The 21,063-nt window shown below is 34.3% G+C and overlaps 1 protein-coding gene across 1 annotated transcript; it reads left to right on the forward strand.

Annotated features, from left to right (window-relative positions):
- Positions 1-6,061: 6,061 nt before the first annotated feature.
- On the forward strand, positions 6,062-8,229 carry LOC143249632 (uncharacterized). Its single transcript, XM_076499900.1, has 2 exons — positions 6,062-6,705; positions 7,878-8,229. The coding sequence occupies exons 1-2, from the start codon at positions 6,080-6,082 to the stop codon at positions 7,975-7,977; spliced, it is 726 nt and encodes a 241-aa protein (XP_076356015.1). The 5' UTR covers positions 6,062-6,079; the 3' UTR covers positions 7,978-8,229.
- Positions 8,230-21,063: the final 12,834 nt, after the last annotated feature.

The raw sequence follows: 21,063 nt of genomic DNA on the forward strand, positions 1-21,063 counted from the left end.
AAAATAACCAAACAATCATTATGGCTACTTAAATATACCTTTAATACGTTTCCATTTATATATGTTAAAATGAGTTGTTTAAATCAGTTGGGTACTGGGAATGATAATGTTTTCGGCCGTAAACCTAATATATATATCACACTCACCTGTACAAAAATGAAAGAAAAAATACAGAAGCTCTGCCTTGTAATACCACTATGGTATTAGGTTGGAAGTCAACGTCAGCCAAAATAATATTTAACCAAATTATTGTTTTCCATTAAAATTATCTCTGACGTTTTCAAAACATATAATGTGTGTGTATGAGTGTGATTATTTATACTGAAACACAAATTAGAATGTTTGAATAAAAATAATTGGAATTTTTAACTCAAAGCTCCTTGTGCAGTTTCATATTTCGGTCAAGTTACCGTATTTAAAACGATACTATAAAACTGGTATAACACTTCTACACTTAAATATCACTAATTCGATAAATAGCTTCACCTCTCGGCCTAACCATCTTTTTAAGTATAATGAGCGCTCACTTTGTTTTGGATGACGCTACTACAGTGTCACACTTAAATGTACTTTTATTTACGAATCATTAGAATAAAGAAATGTTACACTGACATCCAAAACTGGTTACTGTCTGTAATAGGCATATGTATACATAATTTACTTTCACAGAATATTCTACTTTATATCTTACATGTAATAATGTTACAAGACCACCAAAAAACACCGTAAGAGGGCGAGACCTGTATGAAGAATACAAAAGCAAATAGAAGCAGTTAGATCGAAAATGTTGATTGTGCCATGAGGTATTAACATGTCAAAATTATAGTAAAGGTATGGTAAGGTACAGAAGAGGTTCTAGTGTTAACATTAAACTACCAGTCCAGAACAGAATAACACGTGTGTTTTCTTAATACCATATTTTGTTCTGAAGGTTAGAGAAACCATCAGTTACTACAAGACACTGCATCTGTTTCAACAAATATAAAATTATATTTCTACTGCCGTTAACTTAAAATATTCTCAATCGCTAAAAATCTCATTTCTAAAGGTTACAAAGGCTACAAAAGCTATCTATTGTTTATCAAATCAACTAACAACAAACTAAATGATTTTGTGAAAACGCAGAAATGAGTAACAGAAATTTCTGGAATTTATATGAAGACGTATAAACAATAGACATAAAATACCAAGTTCTTCGAAAGGAAATCCTAGTTGCCATCCATTAAACAAAAGTATTTCAAAGGTAAGCAAATGTATATTTTTACTGATGCTTTAAAAGTTCATTTATCTCTGTGTATAATTTTGTTAATTATTTAGTAGTTTCAAATGACACATTAGCATGTTTTAAATGTTCACTTGACTTTTAACAAGAAAAAAAAAAGCTACATTTTTTAATAACTTTGAATGTCAAAATAAATTTGGTAACTTTTCATGTGGTTTGAATTATATACCGAAAGTTTACAGTTTTATAGTACTTTGAAATATACAGAAGGTGTGCAAAAAAGTGGCATTCGTTAAAAATGTTGTTAATTTGTTATATCATCCATGAGATCACAGGAAAATGTGTAAAACTACATGTTTTTAGAACGCACTCAACAAGATCTGTTGAAATATGATCTCAAATTCTAATTTTAACATTGGCTTTCGTAAATACCTGAACTTTTAAATGTTACAATTAAGATTATACTTCAACAAATATCTTCGAGTTCATTCTAAAAACGTGTAGTTTACAGTGTCCACTCACTGCATATGAAATGTTTTGATTAGTTTGTGTATTTTATTAAATAATAATAATACCTGACGAATGAAATCAAATACATGTTAAATTGATGATTTTAATTCACAAAAAAAACAACAACATATAAAACGCCTGGCAAGAGTATCATTTATAAAAACATTGTACAATTAATTCTATTAACTTATTTGTGTAGTTTAAAACACATGTGAAAGATATTAAGTGTCATTAATATGCTAAAACAATGTATAGAAAGCTAATTATTATTTGAATAACTTAATTATAAACACACGTTTGACAATTGTAAATGAAAAATGTTTTAGGTACTGAGGCTACATACATAGTGGCTGTATTTCGAAATTCATCTAAAGATCGCCAATTTGTAGCAAATCAATTAATTTTTTATTTTTAATTAAAAGTGGTTTTAAGCGAAAAATTTAATTTTTAGTTTACTTGGTGAAAAAAGCTAAAAGAATCATTTATTGTTCGAAGTCTCCAGTTCATTCAGGTAAAAACTATGAAACTGTTAATAACATAAATTACTCCTTAATATATGTTTATATATATTCATAGAATATTATACACGATTCCCACAGTGGCACAGCAGTATGTTAGCGGACTCGCATCACTAAAAACTGGGTTTCGATTGGTGGGCAAAGCAATGACAACCCATTGTGTAGCTTTGTGCTTACTTCTAAATAAACGAATAAACATTATACACGAACAAATAATTAGCGTTATGTTTTGTTACTGACTCGTAATCCGAGGGGGGCGGATTCGAATATCCCTCGCACCAAACATGCTCGCCCTTTCAGCTATAAGGGCGTTATAATGTGACGGTCAGTCCCACTATTCGTTAATAAAAGAGTAGCCCAAGATTGGTAGTGGGTGGTGATGACTAGCTGCCCTCCCTCTAGTCTTACACTGCTAAATTAGGGACGGCTAGCGCAGATAGCCCTCATGTAGTTTTACGCAAAATTAAAAAAAATGTTTAATTTTGCGCAAAGCTATTCGAGAGCTAACTGCATTAGCCGTTTTGAACTTTGAAGTTATAAACTAAAGTAAGGCAGCGATTTAACATCGCCAGGTATTACAATACTATAATTGAATAGTTAGATTTGAGCGTCAATTTAATAATATAGCGTCAAATTTACTCTACTCAGAATACTTTTCAATACGTAAACTACTGCCAAATTTGTTGTTTTGCGGAAGGCGATTTCTTTTTGTGTTAGTGGGCTCAAACTACTGAACCTCAGATCCACGATGGCACGCCAACCTATGAGCCCAAATGAATTCCTATCGTATTTAGACGTTTGGAAATAATATTTTATTTCCATTCTAATGTCAAGAAACACTTGCCAAAAAACCCTAAATATTAAATTATCAGAAATATATTTCTAGTTCTAAGTAACTATGTTCGAAGGTTTTGTTTTTAATCATGTTTATATTAATATTAATTTACCTAATAAAACCTTGTTGTTTTTTAAGAAAATATGGTTGACTTTATATCAAATGAATATAACTTTAGCTGACGTAGAAATAAACTACCTCAGAAAGATATAAAATTATTAGTAAAATGGATTAACACAACGTATAACTATATTTATTATAACATATGCAATAAAAATAAACATGTATCTCTGTCTGTCGTGCGTTTCACCATTTGTAACTGAATTATATCAACATTTAGGGAGATTTCATCCCTCGTCAATAACCACGAACAAGGGTAAATTTAAAAACAAAACCAGGTTTATTATAGTTGTGGACTTTATAAAATACATATACGGTATTTTTAGTTTTCATTTGCTAACCATAGATATAAGATTTTAAGTTATTGATGAGAGATGGAATTCTCCGAAACCAGTATAATACAGTGTTGAAAGATTAATTTGACTTAATTAAATGTGAAAACAAGAGTTGCTTAAGTTTCACAGTTATCAAATCACGTTAGTACATTACGTTTACATGCGAAGTCTAGAAGCCCCTTAGCCTATATTATTGAAGTGTAAGTTTTGATATTATGATAATATATTCTTTAATTATTTAAGCACGAGCTTGCTATATTTCAAAGAGTTTGAAGCTTTTATTGTTTGAGTTTATTCACTTTTGACCCCGAATTACAGGTAGTAATTTACTTGAAAAACAGAAGAAGCACCTAGGGACATGAGGAAGGTAAACATGTCGACGTGTAGAAAAACATACAATATATACATATATACTTGTATATAAGTGACGTTATAATAAGTTCATCAGGGACATATGAGACAAAATACGTCATGCCATACCCTTGAGCAATGGTAGTGGTCAAGGTCAATAACCTCACTGTTAAAGTTAAATGAAGTAGTGGATTTTTTCGAAATGTTCCTGGGTTTTTATGTCTCGCATAATTTATCGTGTTCGTAGTGGTCTTAATTACTTGTTAATGTATTAGGTGTGCGTAATTTATATTCCTATACGTTTACGTTATTGTGTAGTGAAGGTCTTTTATTTCACTGATAAACACTTATAGCAATTCCGCCAGTTTTGATTGTTAATAATCAAACGGCGTGTCCGTAACTTATGAGCCATGTTACAAACTTGAAATACAACACGCAGTAACAAGCTATGAACTTACAGTACGTGGCAGGTGAAGGCAAAATGTAACCAGGTGTAACGCATGCTTAGAAATCGGATAATGACAATTAAATAGAAAGCTGCGTGCGTCCTATGGCCAGCACAAAAGAAATAGCTTGTTATAGTGCTTTAACAATATTAAGAACGGTACAGGTAAGATTAACACCTCGTTATCATATTAAAAAATGTTATAAATAGTGTCAAAAGTCAGGGATTGTATTGTAGAAAGGGAGCCGAGATGGCCTAATTCCCTACCAAATACTGTCGCTAGAGTTCACTTTCCTCTTGGAATTATTGTCCATAAGACAATGATGTCTGATCTGGTGCAATAACAACTATGCCCCTATGCTGGCCAACACATTGATAGAAATGTGATATCGACTTGATATCACTATCACATGGGCTATAAACGAAGTACATGTAGAGTTGTAGTGTTATCGTCGTTTAAGTTTGTAAACCGTCATACAATTAAGGACCATTTTTGCTGTGATTTTATAATAATTTGTCAGTTACACTGTTAACAATAACAGGTCCATTTAGGAGTAAACACTTAAAGAGTAAAGAGCCAAAATAAACAACAATACTGTTTTCTTTATATATCTAAATATACAAAACAAGTCTTACATCATTGTAAAACTGAACAAAACCGGATATAAATAGGATTTTACTTGTGACATAACCTATAAATATTGTTATATTTAGATGTAGGGTTGAGAATAAAGTAGCCTTTCTTCTGTCGCTTGTAAACACCGCGTGCCTAGGTTGACAGAAAATAAACATATATCTGATTCATTACGACTAGTAGATAAATATATCTATGTTAAGTAAATCAGTTGAGACGCAAGCACGTGCGATTGAGTTACGAATTAAAGCACACTGTGTCATATAAGGTAACTTACTAATATATATTATGCACACCTGAAATAATTTGAAGTCATCCTGGTACAGATGTAACATTCATATGTGTGTGAAAATGAAAGAGCGTTAAGCCTACTCTCCATGTAGTAATACAGTATTTCCAGATCATGCGATTTTATATATTAATCTTTCAAAAATAAGATTTATTATGGAATTACCTCTTGTTTCAAATATTCCTAACGTAACTTAAGTTCATGTGATTTACTGACATTAATCAAGTTCTGTCTAAAATTGTACAAGTGAGTTATATCAATATGTTCATTTCAAATGAAATTATATTAAACAAGTCAGAAATCATCTCAGTCTGTTTGTTTAAAACTGAAACCGATTGTTTATTCTTTGCTCCTCTTTGACTTTCACAAGACTAGGGTAAGAGTAATCAGATGTATACAGTAATTTTATACTGTGTCAAAGGCCATCGTTTATTATACGAGTACATTAACTATCAGTATTATTGCATATAACAACTTATTTAGATCCATTTACTAAACAGCGATTAACAACAAACAAAAACGTTATCAGGGCTACGTGTCAGAAACTATCAGTATTTATAAGAAGAGTTAGAATTATATAAAAAGTAGTTTAAGATATTATTGATAAAGCCAGAAAATAGCAATAATGGGGTCTCTAGTCAGTTCTGCTTAATTTTTATTATGTGTAAAGAGCTTTGTTAAACAGTAACTACTTAATGAAAAACTTATACAAAAATAATTTTTAGGACGGTATTTCTTATCAAATGTTTCCAGATTAAACATTTTTTATACGGAATATATTTTTTTTATTTTTAGAAACAAACGCAACAAACCTAACAGCATGAAGGTTTCTTTTCTTCAAATATCACTTATTGGAATCATTTGTACAACGCACCCCATCGGATGTGACGTCTCCAAGGAATTAGAAGACAAGAAGAAAGTTATTACCAATGTGTTTTTTTACGACCAAGATGTTGCTCTGTCTGTAAAGGTCATATTACCATTCGATATCACACTTGTTCCCGATTTCAGTGACAAAAATAAGACATCAAGAAAGCGTTCTGTCTTCATTAATAAAAGTTACACAAAGAATGATATCAGAGGTCAACATGAGTCACATACTGGTACAGAGGGAAGGACTTTTATGTATAAAGATCAAGAGATACTGGCAGTTCTTCAAATTTTATTTCCAATAAAATATCCTTTCGCAGACTTTCTCACGTCAGTACTTTCTCGAAAGTTTGACTCAAACGTAGAAAGGTTTGAACTTTTCAGCAACAGAAATAGCTGTTATCATGACAACGTTCCGTTCAACGGCTTCCAGTTTTCTTTAATTTCCCCATTAGGTAAAGAAGCTTTTCTGAAACACATGTGGAATAAACGTGGCGGGAAGATTCTTGTATGCAAAACAATTATTCGCTGTGCACAAAAGTTTCCAGTTTTCCGTTATGTTCTTCAGTTTTCAAGGTAATTTTATGTATATTAGTGGAAACAGATTTTACACATGTGTAATATCGTGTTCATACAAATAATTTGTGTGTTTGAATTTCGCGCAAAGCTACACGAGAGCTATTTGTGCTAGCCGTCCCTAATTTAGCAGTGTAAGGCTAGAGGGAAGGCACCTAATCAGCACAAACTATGTAGTTGTGACATAGTGATCTAGGTGGAAAAATACAACATAATAAGCCCTCCATTGGTAGAGCAGTATGCCTTTGGACTTACAAACGTTAGAAAATGGATTTTGATGCCCGTGGTTGGTAGAGTATAGATAGTCTGTTGTGTAGCTTTGTACTTACTTACATAGAAGCAAACAAAAGAAACAATAATAATATTGATAAAACGGCACAACCCACACATACACAAGTTGGTTCTACAACATGTCTGTCAGTCTTTGCATACCTCAAGTTGCCAGAAAAGAAGCTGTACTAATGCTATACCGTATTAAAATACACAAGTTAAGTCGTGGGATGCAGCACGTATGGATTTTTGTACAATTGTATTTTTAAGAGGGTGCAAGAAATCGTAATTACCATTCTCTAAATAAATTATGGAAAAAAATTGAGAAAGGAAGAATGTGTTTAGTATATGACAGTCTTAAAGCAGAGAATTTTGATACGGGAACCATAACTGACAACATGACAACGTAAGTTGGAACATGACGACGTGGACTGTAATGACGTGGTGAAACTAAAATTGTTTTAATTTGACGTACTCAATCTCCAGATAAGTAAAATAATATACGGTAGAGTTCAGTTTTGCGTAACGTAATTTAGCGATATTGCAGTTAGGTTGAACTATATATTACACATCAAGAAATTAGTCACGTGTTCGAAACTCGGGCACTTGATTTCACTTTTAATTTCCTGGATGTAAAACCAAATCACAGATTGACATCCAGATAGCCGGATTTAACAGTACCAAAGTTTTCCCGTTAAACAAAGCCTAAAGAAAGATGGAAATGCTTCTAAAGTACTGAGAATGTACTCTTCATAAAATCACATTATGCACGTGTTGCCAAGTGTTTGGATGCACTCATTTCAAATAATCACATTATGCACATGTTGGCAAGTGTTTGGATGTACTCGTAACTTTGAAGCTCTTTTAATTATAATTTTATTTCAGTCTTTTTTCTTTTTCAGGTTTTTACCGGATTCAAACATAATCAGCCAGCTTTTCGACGAGAATGTTGGTTTTTTGGCTTCAGTTTTGATTTACTGCGGTAACGAAACGTTTCTTTAGCAGTTAGAAGCCAAGTTTGGACATGCCTGTGGAGTTATAAGAAGACCAGTTTTGGATTATAGTTTTTGTTTGGGATCCTAGGTTAAAAGTTACGAACCATAACCATCTTATAATAAAGAATTGTTCGTCAATCAACAAATGGAAAAGTGCTTTTGCAATATGCGCAGTCCATTCAGTAAAGAACTGTAGTCACTTATGCTAGCCTATGTGCATCATTTAATTACTAAAAACTGAATTTTTTTAAATCATTTCCTGCAAATGGAGTGTGGTTTACTGTTCATTTTCTCTTTTTGCTTGTACCTCAGAAATGTGTAAGTGATTTTGTTTTGGTTTAGTCTGGTGCAGATACATTTATTAGCTAATAAATTTGCAATTCGTTATAATGTATTGTGTGTGTGACAGGTTTTTCTGAAATTTTTTTTTTAGCAGCGACATTGCGGTATATAGAGTGGCTACGAGATTTTTTTTTCGAGTACAGGGTGTTCGGAAAGTCACTGTACAGTTTTGTAATCATATTTTATTCAGTTTATTTCAAGCCAGCAACTGATAGCGGTGTTTAGAAACAAAATAAGAAGGATCCAGGCTTGTATTGATGCAAACGGGGGTCACTTTCAGCATTGTTTATAATTGTCATTCATATTTACCTTCTGTATTCTATATTGAAACGTCTGTTAATAAATATATAAGTACACAGTGACTTTCCGAACACCCTGTACAAATTCTTAGCTTATATAATTGAGGCTTTCCTTAATTTTTTTTATAATGTGACGACCAATCCCACTATTCGTTGGTAAAAGAGTAGCCCGATAGTTGGCGATGGGTGGTGATGACTAGCTGCCTTCCCTCTAGTCTTACATTTCTAAATTAGGGACGGCTAGCACAGGTAGTTCTTGAGTAACTTTTGCGCAAAACTCACAAACCAAACCTCTTTTGTTGTTGAGAATTTGGAAATTTGATGCCAGTTCTTCGATATACACCAGAAAATAGATTATGATGTTAACAGAAACATGGAATCAATGAAACACACACCCACACAAAGATTAACTATGTATGAAAACTCTTTTGCATATTTTCCATAGAATAATACGATTCATATTTTTCACATCATCAGATCGTTGTGTCAACTTAAGATAAATATAAAAACCAACAGTTTAAAAAGAGGGATTGAAATAATACTTCTTAAGTGATTTCTGTTTCATTATTTAATGTATTATGTTTGTTTAGTGTATGTGTTTTTCTTATAGCAAAGCCACATCGGGCTATCCGCTGAGCCCACCGAGGGGAATCAAACCGCTGATTTTATGGTTGTAAATCCGTAGATCTACCGCTGTACTAGCGGGGTTTATATGGTTGGTTTGCTGCGAAGCTAAAAGACAAAACAACGCGACAGCTCAGTAGCACGGCGGTATGTTTATGGACTTACAACGCTAGAATCCAGGTTTCGATACTCGTGGTGGGCAGAGCATCGATAGCATTTTGTGTAGTAGTTTTGTGCTTAATTAAAAAAAAATCAATCGATCAGTGGAATTCAGAACCGTATTTTAGTTTTCTCAATCTTTAAGTTGCTAATGAGCCATAGTGCGTGTACTTGGGACTGAAGTGATCTGTATTCAGTTTTCATATAAAAAAGCAATAAATAGAATATGAAGGCCAAAGGAAAAATTCCTTACATTTGTTAATAATTTCATTAAATATAACTTCTTATTATCAGAGTTAGTCATTGGCCATTTTTCAAAGAAAAATATTCGTTTATAGGTTAAATGAGTCTCCCTTCTTAACAATACCCATTCACAGTGATTACTCATTGGAGAACTAAAATTGTTCAATTTTTCGTGTAGGTTTAATGTCTTCATAAATAAAAGTTAAATTAACACTAACAGGAAGCGTGATATCAGAAGGTATCTTGTTAATAACCTTTTTTCAACAAATAGTTGTTTGTATGTAATGAAACACCACATTACCACAAGTTCTTACTAGCCTCATGAATATTTTGGATCGAAATATATTTATTTTTGTTGCGAAAATTCTATTTAAAAATCATATTAGTATACATATAACTTTTAAACTTTTTTTTCACAAGGTATTGAATATACCTGTATTTTAACAATAAAAGTGGCATCTATATTGTAACTACAATATCTAAATTTTAATCATCAAGCCTTTTTTACTATCATTGTAAGGAAAAGTGAATGTATAAAATGGATTACCATTGAAAATGGCGTAATTATCGAACTGTACAAGTTAACCTTACATTGTCTAAGCGTCGAAATATCGAAGCAAAATACAGTTTAAAAATAGTAAAAATTTAATTTGCAAATCTAAAAAAAACAAAAGTGAATTAAATTAAGAGTACTTGTATAACCGGAAGGGTAGAGTGCTGAATACACGAGATTGCGCGAATTTGGAGGAAACTTACTTCCCATCCGCAGAGAGATTTGAAACTGGTAAACGATTTCTTTTTTCAACATTCGAACAGAGAAAGAGAGAATATATATTGAGGAAATTCGTTTAGATGAATTATTACTCATAAACTAGGCAACATTTCTGCTTAGGGAGAGTAAATTAAAAAAAGTTTTATTATTAAAGAGCAAGGTGTATTTGTGCTTTAATAAAGATAACAAGTACTTAATTAATGTATTCGTTGTAAGCTTTCAGTAAGGCATTAACAGTTACAGTGTTTGTATGTTGCTTTATGTTCTTATATTTGTATTAAGTCTAGTGACTTTTGTTTTATTACAGATATTTTTCACATATACTTATTGCATTCGTAAAAGAAGATGGTGTCAGTTTATTCAAAGGTTACACAACTCATATCATAGATGACTAGAAAGGTAACATTTGTGGAAACAGTGATAAAAACAATTATAGGTCACTATAATTTGTGTAACTACACTTGAAGTTTGGACAACTTACAGTGCGCAAACAGCACAAAGTTCTATCACCTATAGCGTGTTTTTATATCTTCAAAATATTATTTTTTTCTTCCAAGGTTTTCTTTCTACAGTTTCTAACTCTTCAAATCTTCTGTTGTTGCTAAGGCAAGTGATCATGTTTGTGACTATTCTTGAGTTACCTCGTCAACGAAGTTTGGTATCTCCAGTTTCTCTGAGTTATTTCATTCTCTTGGGCTCCTAGTGAGACATTGTCCAAGATATTGAATTCTGGACTATAGTGGAGAAAAGAAGGGACAACGACCTAATCTGAAGGTGTGAAAGAATCGCAGCCTAGTTATTCCAGAACTGCTGACAATGTCAATAGTTTTCGTGGATATCAACCGAGACTAGAAAAGTTGAAAAGTCGTTGAGAAGGATTAAATGATTGCTGATAAAGTGAGACCCCTTAGTGCGGTTGTTTAGGGAGAGGCGCAAAGGTCAGTGTTCTTAAAGTCCCATGCTAGATAATCTACAGCCACTTTTAACAACCTGATTCTATTTGCCTTCCAGCAGCGAGGTCGCCATCACAGTGTATGAGGTACTTCATTAAATAGGATCCTTTACAATACGTAAAAAGTGTTGGTACAATGAACCAACCACAGGTTCTTTTATATTGACGTCAGGCTGTGATGGCATTATCACGGCAACACATTACTCAAAGAGAACACGGACTGAAGTACAATATTCAATCGAATGTTCAAGCTTCACCTTGTATAAATTCCAAACCATTCAAAATTAAGTACCATTATTGAATACCTCTGTCTATACGTACAAAGTTTATACATCACTGTACAAATTTTCAGATGTTGCTAGACAGACTTCTCCAATGTTTGATAAGCTATTCTAAGAAAAGTTTAAATAAATATTACCTTGTGTGCGGGGAGACCTAGTGTTAGAAGTAAAGGGAGAAGTCTACTTTATGTGCTTTAAGCAAATCGTATATAAATATAAGGTAATGAAGAATTAAAACGTTTTTAGTTGTTTAAAAGGGTAACCAGTAAGAATTTTCCGCAGAGAGACGTTAAAGTCAGACACCTTGTTTAAAGGGTTACAGCTTAGTTTATCTCAAACATGCCCGTCTATAAGAAGAACTTTCAATTTTATCCCATAAACAATTTTATGATAATGATTTGGCTCATTTTGTATCAATTTTCTTGTTGTTCCAGAAAGACACTATGGAAAGTACGGGTTGTCACTTTTCTTTTTACTATATAATGCACCAGTTGTGTAGTTGTTGAGGATACTCATATCACACTGTTGTACTTGGCTGTCTTAATAACGACCGATATTAAGTTTACATTTGGGTCTAGGTTTTCAAAAGAAATAATAATCCATACCTAAAGGCTATTTTTTGTGATTCGGTCCTCACCGAGTTCAAAATAGAGATACATATTTTTTATACAAGGATACAGAATAAAGTTCTTAGTTGATATAGACGTAGTTAGAACTAAACTTGGTCATAACAGTACAGGAACATAAGATATAGTTCTTAGTTGATACGGGTATAGTTAGAATTGTATTTAGTCATAACGGGATAGAGTACCAAGTTGATACAGATGTAGTTAAAGCTGTATTCGGTTATAATATTATAGGGATACAGAATATAGTTCTTAAACGATACATCTTCGGTTTAAACTATATTCGGTCTTCCATTGTATCGGTCATCACCCTGTAAACCAAACCATCAAACCTGTAAACTTCCGGCCAGTAATTACAGACTTCTTTCTCATAAATAATGATAGGCATTCTGTTAGTAGACAAGTCGACTTCACATTATTTTTAGTATCATCACTAAATATGTGATAATTCTCGTCATAAATCCAGTCTATCTACCGCGTAATTTGTACACCAGGTAAATTGCAGCTCTGGGGTGAAAACAAGAAATATGAACCCAAGTAAGCACATGCGTAGTAGATTGAACAAGTTTATGTATATGATGACAGTATAGTCTCGTCAATTATACATTTGTTATTTTTTGGTTTTCACAGAAACAATCTCAGCTGAAAACACTGATAAGTATGAGATACACATTCCAGTTTCTGTTTGTAAGGACGTAAACAAGAAGTAGTAATGGCTATACATGAAGGAAACTTGGTAAAAACTTTCATTGTACCATATGTCAGCTAATAAACACATGACTACCAGTACACCTGAGCTCAGGAGTATAAGATTAAGTAGAAAATGTGAGCTTGAATTGCATGAGGGTACTGAGAGGATTTGTCAATATATTTGTAAGAACAGATATGATTGGCTGACGTACAGTCTTGGTTAAAATATTTATAATGAATCGGATAGTTAAGAATACAAATACACTTAGTGCTAACTGAAAAAAAGGCATGTTGTGTTAAACATGCTATATTAAATATGATATGTTAAATATGTGATATTAGTCATGTTATGTTAATTTGAATAATGATACAGGTTCCATAGACACCATGAACGATTTATTAGAACAGCAAACACTTTTATCAGACACCTGTTGGTAGATACATAATTTAGCTTTTCACCTATCACAACAAACCCTTACCAAAACATATATAATGACAAAATATAACATAAAATGATTATAAATATTGTCTGCAACCTTACTCATTTCATATTGGGCATTCAGTACTTGTTTGTTTCTTTTTGTATTTTAACAACTTCCACAGAACGACATGATATGTTGTCAATGAGGTTATTGATATAATTTACCGTGTGTCATTTCAACTTATCACTAAAAGATGCTGCAACTCAGCTACTGTAGCTGGTTTAGGTTTATTATTAGCAGTTTTTTTTTTTTGCTCAGATCTGCACCAACAATCTTCAATGAGGTTACAGTCTGGAGACTTTGTTGGCCATGAAAATCTTATAAAATTCTACTGGTTGAGTTAATCGTGTACAATACCATGAACAATAGCATTGTCATCCTGGAACACAAGTTATTGCCAGCCCCTGCCCTAGCACATGACAGAAATATCCTTTCTATGTGATGATTGTAGAAGGTGTTGTTGACGTTTCCCTGTAGGATATGAAGAGCTACTTTTCTACCATGATGAATAGCTGTTTAAACATGTACTGAACAACTTCTAGAGCGTTCCTTGTGAGAAAGACTTTCTCTCCTCATCTTTTCTCTGAGCAAAAGACGAAAACAAATCCCACCATCAGCTTCAACCAGCCAGAAACAGGATTCATCTGAAAATACATGTCGCTAATGTCTTAGTTATAAGCTAACATTCTGTTTTGCCGAAGTGAAACAGTGACAGTGGTGAATTCTTGTTAACATCGGTTTGCAAATAGCTCTTCTTGCAAAATAACCTTGTTTGGTGAGCCTTCTATTCACTGTTTTGCTGGATACCCAAAAGTGAATATGTTGACGCCATTCCTGTCAAAGTGTTGCAAGACTTCTATCAACCTAGATGTGTTAACCTAATCAAAACTCGGTCATTTCGGGCAGTAGACGTTCCTGAAATAAAGTTCCCCGCAGTCCTGTGATGTTTCACGATTCTGGATACAGTACGCTGAGGATACTCTACTGCTCTGTTTAATATCCGTTTGCTTCATACCATTCCTGAAGAGTAAAAAAATATTTTGACGTCCTATAATGTTTGGCACATAAAGAGACATGACTCTACACCAAATACAGATAAACTGTCTGAAGAAAGCGTTGATCTGTTTTGAAAAAACGTTTTACCAAAAGTACACCCTTTTATACGAAACAGGTGTGTATGTGTGTTTTATCGAACAAATGCTCAAAACAACTTATTTAGGCCAAATAACAACTCGTACATGTTTGTCCAATCATGCGCTACTTTCTCTGTTACAACTCGGACATTTACTCATAACTACTTTATGTCTGTTGATCGTGTTTGTGTGTTTTCCTTGTAATAAAAACATACCAGGCTATCTGTTGTGTCCGTCGAGGGCAGTCGAGCCCTTGATTTGAGTTTTGCAAATCCTTAAATTACCTCAATAAAAAATAATATTAGACATTTTGTTCACTACTGTAGACCGTAAAGATGCGTCATATAGAAAACAGTGAAAAAAGATGTTTCTAATAATAAAGTAGAAAACTGACTTTGTTCAACCGTGAACGTACACTCTAAATAAAAGTTGTTCATTACGACTACCAGGGCATAGTCACGTCTATTTTCTGCTTTAGAGATATCGTGGTCGCTGTCAAATTGACTATCTAAAATGTATCAATAAGCAAGATTACTATCATTTTGTACTCGTGGATATGAAATTGACTCTTAAGTAGTAACGATGATCTATTACTAGTCAGTTTGACTGAACCGTAGTCAATTTAAGCAATTAGTTTATATATGCAAAAACGGCTCGTTTGGGTTGAGAAAATATTTTACGTAGAAGAGCGAACAGCGTTTCGACCTTCATCGGTCATTTGTGTATCATTTTCTCAACCCAAACGAGCCGTTTTTACATATATATTTCTCTACAAGTGGGTTTTCTCGACATCACTAATTAGTCACCTTGTCTACTTCATAGCAGCACTGCTATGCTAGTCCTAAGGACCACTTTGTGGTCAGAAAGACCAACACCATTGTAAGCACTAACTCACGAATTGATACCATTGATGTTTCTTATAGCATTAAGGCGCATTTCAAACAAATGATTGTATATATGTATTTTGTTCCATAAATGCAACAATTGAAACGTGACCAGGGCTAAACTTTGCAGAAATTTATTTATTTATTTATTTACTTTTATTTTATTTTTTGGGGAGAATAAATTTCTTTCGCACAAAATAAATCCTACCTAAATAAATCTTATTTATCGACCACTACTATTTCTTCACTGTTTTATTTGACAATTGTGTTTTTATATTGTTGTGTGCGCGTGTTGGAATATTCGAATATGAAATCCAATAATCAATACATTTATTATTACAATCCACAGCGATCTGAGTTATGTCTGAAATAAGCTTCCCCACGTGGTTAACACTCGCGCTGACAATACACGTGGCCCGGCATGGCCAAGCGTGTTAAGGCGTGCGACTCGTGATCTGAGGGTCGCGGGTTCGACATCCCCGTCGCGCCAAACATGCTCGCCCTTTCAGCCGAAGGTGACGTTATAATGTTACGGTTAATCCCACTATTCGTTGGTAAAAGAGTAGCCCAAGAGTTGGCGGTGGGTGGTGATGACTAGCTGCCTTCCCTCTAGTCTTAAACTGCTAAATTAGGGACGGCTAGCACAGATAGCCCACGAGTAGCTTTGTGCGAAATTCAAAAACAAACAAACAAACAAACAAATATTACACGTCAGGGAAATGCATCCGATTCGTCTAGTGATCCGCAGCGCAAATTCAGTACAAATGAAAAGCAGCTACATAAGGCGCGAGCGAGACTATCTCTTTTCCAGAGGGGTGTACCAGGTCGAGTTTATCGGAAGGCGTGAGTTCCTTGAGCAAAGAGGGCTGTAGGTGTTATTTGTGGAGAGAGGTTGATCATTTCTCAAGGTGGTTGAGAGGGGATTTAGGGGCTCACATACAACAATACATACACATGGGGGGAGTGAAGACGGCACTGCCCTAGGCCCGGCATGACCAAGCGTGTTAAGACGTGCGACTCGTAATCTGAGGGTCGCGGGTTCGCATCCCCGTCGCGCCAAACATGCTCGCCCTTTCAGCCGTGGGGGCGTTATAATGTGACGGTCAATCCCACTATTCGTTGGTAAAAGAGTAGTCCAAGAGTTGGCGGTGGGTGGTGATGATTAGCTGCTTTCCCTCTAGTCTTACACTGCTATATTAGGGACGGCTAGCACAGATAGCCCTCGAGTAGCTTTGTGCGAAATTGAACATTTATTTCAAACCATAAAAAAGAACATTGATCAGTGAGGAGGTTCCTAGAAATGGTATAGTTGCAGTGATAAAAAACTTGCAAGAAAGAAAGTCTTGACTTTCATTCCATGATTGAAAATTTCACTGACCACAATAATTTCTAGTCTTACATTGAAGATAATATGACATTTGTAAAACCTGTTGAGTATGACCTGGAAATTGCTGGTGATGGGGAACATGACACAATGCAGTATGTTTTTTATTAGATACTCTGAAGTGTTTGTTTAAACATGATGATATTTTTAGCCAGGTTGTTTTCCTCGCCAGTCGGCTGAGGTCTTAGAGGTGTCGTTGATGGTGAACATTTCAAAAACGATCCATTCTGGCAAGAAACTCCCCTTTCCCCTCAAATCATTCTCTATTTTGATGAGTTTACAGCTGTGAACCAAGCTGGTATACGAGTTTCTGCTTACAAATATGCTGCTTTCTACTATCAGTTAGGCAATATTGAACCTACTTTGAGATCACAGCTTCATTGTATATTCTTAGCAATCTTGGTGAAGAGCCAAAATGTAAAAAAAAACAAAAAAAACATGGGCCAAATACAGTGATAAGACCTTTGATGGAAGAACTATCTGTTCTTGAAAACATTGGTATTGACGTTGTCAAACCAGAGGGAACATTCAAATTTAGAGGTGCCCCTCTTGTTGTTGTTGCAGATAAGTTGGGAAGCCATGCTATTGGAGTGTTTCTTGAATCTTTTTCTGCTCTCAGATAATGTAGATTCTGCATGGTAACTCGGGATGAATTAAGAAAGTTGACTGATATTTCAAAATATTCAGAGAGATCTATTTCATCCTATAATTACCAAGTTGCAATGGTCGAAACTGAACAAACTTTGTCAAGTACATATGGGGCTTGGTTTCAGAAATTTTAGATTCACTAATAGATCAGTATGTCTTGTATGGATACTTCAGCCTTCAGTACCTTGCGGCAGAGTGAAGGAGTTCCACTACAAAGGAACTGATAAAATCAATAGGCCTGAGCTTGTTATTTTGAGAGGGTCTGTACACATCAAGCAAAAAGATGTGCACGTTTGGTGTCTCTTAAGGTTATTTCCATTACTGGTGGGTGATGCAGTGCCAGAAGGCAACAACAAATGGGAAGTTCTGTTGGCTCTGCTGGATTTGTTAGAATTGATAATGTGTTTATCAATGTCATATGCAAGCATTGAATTCTTAAATGATGTGATACAACAGTTCCATTCTCTTTATGAAAAAGAATTTCCAAATAGAACTCTCAAGCCAAATGGACATTTTATTTTGCATTACCCAGAGATGACCCGCAGATCTGGTCCATTGAGAAATGTGTGGACCATGAGATTTGAGGCCAAATATAGTTTTTTGTTGATGTTGCAAGACGTACCAAAAACAGGAGGAATCTAGGCAAAACAATGGCAATGAGAAACCAGTATAAACTTTGTTCACATTTGGAAAGCAATGGATTTCTTGGAATAGATGCCTTTGACCTGACTAATCCTGTCATATTGCCTGTGAATTCCCTCAGAGACGAGTGAAACCTTGTCAGTGCATTTGTTGGGGAGGCGATTTTGTCACTAAAGCATCAGATTGTATAGTCAACTGCCTCACATACAATACAGGGACAGTTGTTGTCAGTAGTTATGAATTCGACAGTCTTCAATTTTCTTCAGTGATCTGTTGCTTTGCTCTTTGGGGAAAACCTTTTTTGTATTGTCAAAGATACCAAACTATTGGTTATCACAGGCATCTTCATGCTTACATTGTAGAGCCAATGAGAAGCTATGAACTCCTGAGCATTCCAGATCTTTATGATCATTATCCATTGCCTTGTTATGTGAATAAAGGTAAAAATATGATAATCTTACATCATTACATTCGTGGCGACTGAATGATGACAAATTTTAAACAGAACTCGGTAATCAGTGGTATATTTTAACCTATTGTATGTAACTTGGTGTGTACCTTCCAGTGACAAATTTCATCTGAAGATTTAACATATTTTACGTAAATTTGTTTCTGCCTTTTTGTGACAAATTTCATCAAACTTTTCAAACAGAGAGAACTTATGTCATATTAATATGTATCATACATATTTGCACCAAAATCACCACTATCATCACCATCTATTAAGGTCAGACTACTTATATTTGCTTTCACCTTTTAAAGGCTACTATTTGTTAGGGAAAAAACCATATTACTTATTTAGATGATTTATACCAGTCCTGCTGATGCTAAATGTATGGAAATGTAATATATCTTTTTGTTGTTTTGTAGTTGTTTTTCAGTGACAACTTTTCTGCATATGTATACGTATAAATCATTTTTGGTCAGTACCATACTTTTATATTCTAGAGAGGTGGCTTTATCCTATCACATTACTTACAATGAAAAAAAATTGTGGTGTCATTGGATGATCTGGGATTGTTGCCCAGTGAGATTTCTGATAACTTAAATCTGGATGTAGATGCTACCAACTTGTCAGCTCAAGTGTACATGGAAGACTGGCAGGACTGGGTGGATGTTCAATGGTCTAACATTCCAAAACCATGAGCAAAGTTGCGCGTTTCTAATGCTGGGGCCTCTGATGGAGAGATAGCTGTTGTGGTAAGTCGTTTGTAAGAATGCGCAACCCATTTATAATTTGAGTGATTATAATCATTTATGTAGTCATTGGAAATCACTCTGCGGAAACTTTATTCTGAAGAAAAGAAGTAAAATTGTTCAATATACATTATTCAACATAGTACAATTACTGTTGTCATTTTTTTTACAAATTTAGACCCGTCAAAATTTATTTTTGACCAGAATCCACCGAACCCTGAAGTGCCTTTAAGCAAGCAGAGCGCATCTTCACCCGGTCCCAGTACTGAACAAATTCAGTCCATATCATCATGGTAGGATATGTCCTAATGAATGTCAAACCGATCTTTCAATCTGTTGGAGAAATAGTTTCATCTTTCACTTGAGACAATTAGGCCTTAGTTAGTATTTCATTGCAATCAGTTAGTATTTCATTGCAACCCCAATTTGTAAGTGTTTTGAACTATTTGATATTTTCTTTGGTCAGCATGTTAGCATTCAAGCCTTGGCCAGTACCCTTTAAACTGGAAAATTTGTCAAGTCTGCCTAAATCTACTGCTTTGCTGTTGTCGCAAGGAAAGCCTGTTGAGAAAGAGAGTCACTTCCATTTACTGGATGCAGTCTACACTGAGGTTTCCAACTATACCTTGTAAGTGCTGTGCAGTGAATACCATGTGTACCATTTCTGATTACAAGCGTGTAATTATATCTCTTCAGATGTCTTCATCTGCACTTGATAGCCTGCCCAATCTATATTTTCCAGATATCCCACTTCAAGGCAGTATGACCAAGTAGTGGATGAAATATTTAAGCGCTACCCTCAGCTGTCAGATGCCCCAAATCTAACACCCCAAGGTGTTCGTGTAAGTACTATCCACATGTGCATTATGTTATGTTTCTTGTGAAATATATTTACATTACAAATATATTATTTTATAAATACACTTGACTTTATGAGCCCAAAAGCCAATAAGCCCAATAAAATTCGTCTTAAAGTGCATAACATGAATGACCTTATCACCACTTGTAAGGGTGTAAATGTATTCTGCAAGAAATGTGTTCATTAGTTACAAAATAAATGGCATTTTTTGTGTTGCATAATATTAGTGAAGAAACAAGTGAAAATGTTGTGGGAAGTTTTATATTTTTTAAAATACACACAAGTACATATATCTACCAAGGAGGGGCTGTGAAAAATACTATTTTGATACTTTTAAATATTTGTTTTGTTTGTATACGATGTAACATGACTCAACTAATGAAACTCAACTAATTTGACACTAACGAGAATACATTGTCAAGATGAACTTGTACAACTGATTTATTAACCAGTATGTGTATGACTTTCAGTTTCTCAGATTAAACCTAAAAAAATGCCAAAAGTGGTTTAAAAGAAATACTGTTTAAAATAATTATAGTTATACCAGGGCAGTTTTGTTATTCATTCTCGACAGAACTAATTCTGTCAATTCTAATTGCAGGAGTTGTGGAGGATGAGGCTTCGTCAGAAATTCCAAAATAATAGAAAGCGGAAGGATTCATCATTGGCTATAGTCCAAGAAAGAAAGAAAAAGATGAAAACTGCAGCACATGAAACCACATTTCAGAACAGAGGCTATATGGATTAAAGCAATACTTGTGTGAAAAGTCAGTGGGGGGATGAAACTTCCACCGAAAAACACAAGGAATGGATGAAAACTCGTCTGCATTGCAGAAAAAAGGGTGATCTTTGTAAAGTGGACTTGCTTATGGACAA

The sequence above is a fragment of the Tachypleus tridentatus genome, chromosome 1, assembly GCF_004210375.1.
Source record: "Tachypleus tridentatus isolate NWPU-2018 chromosome 1, ASM421037v1, whole genome shotgun sequence".
In the NCBI taxonomy this organism is placed as follows: Eukaryota; Metazoa; Arthropoda; class Merostomata; order Xiphosura; family Limulidae; genus Tachypleus; species Tachypleus tridentatus.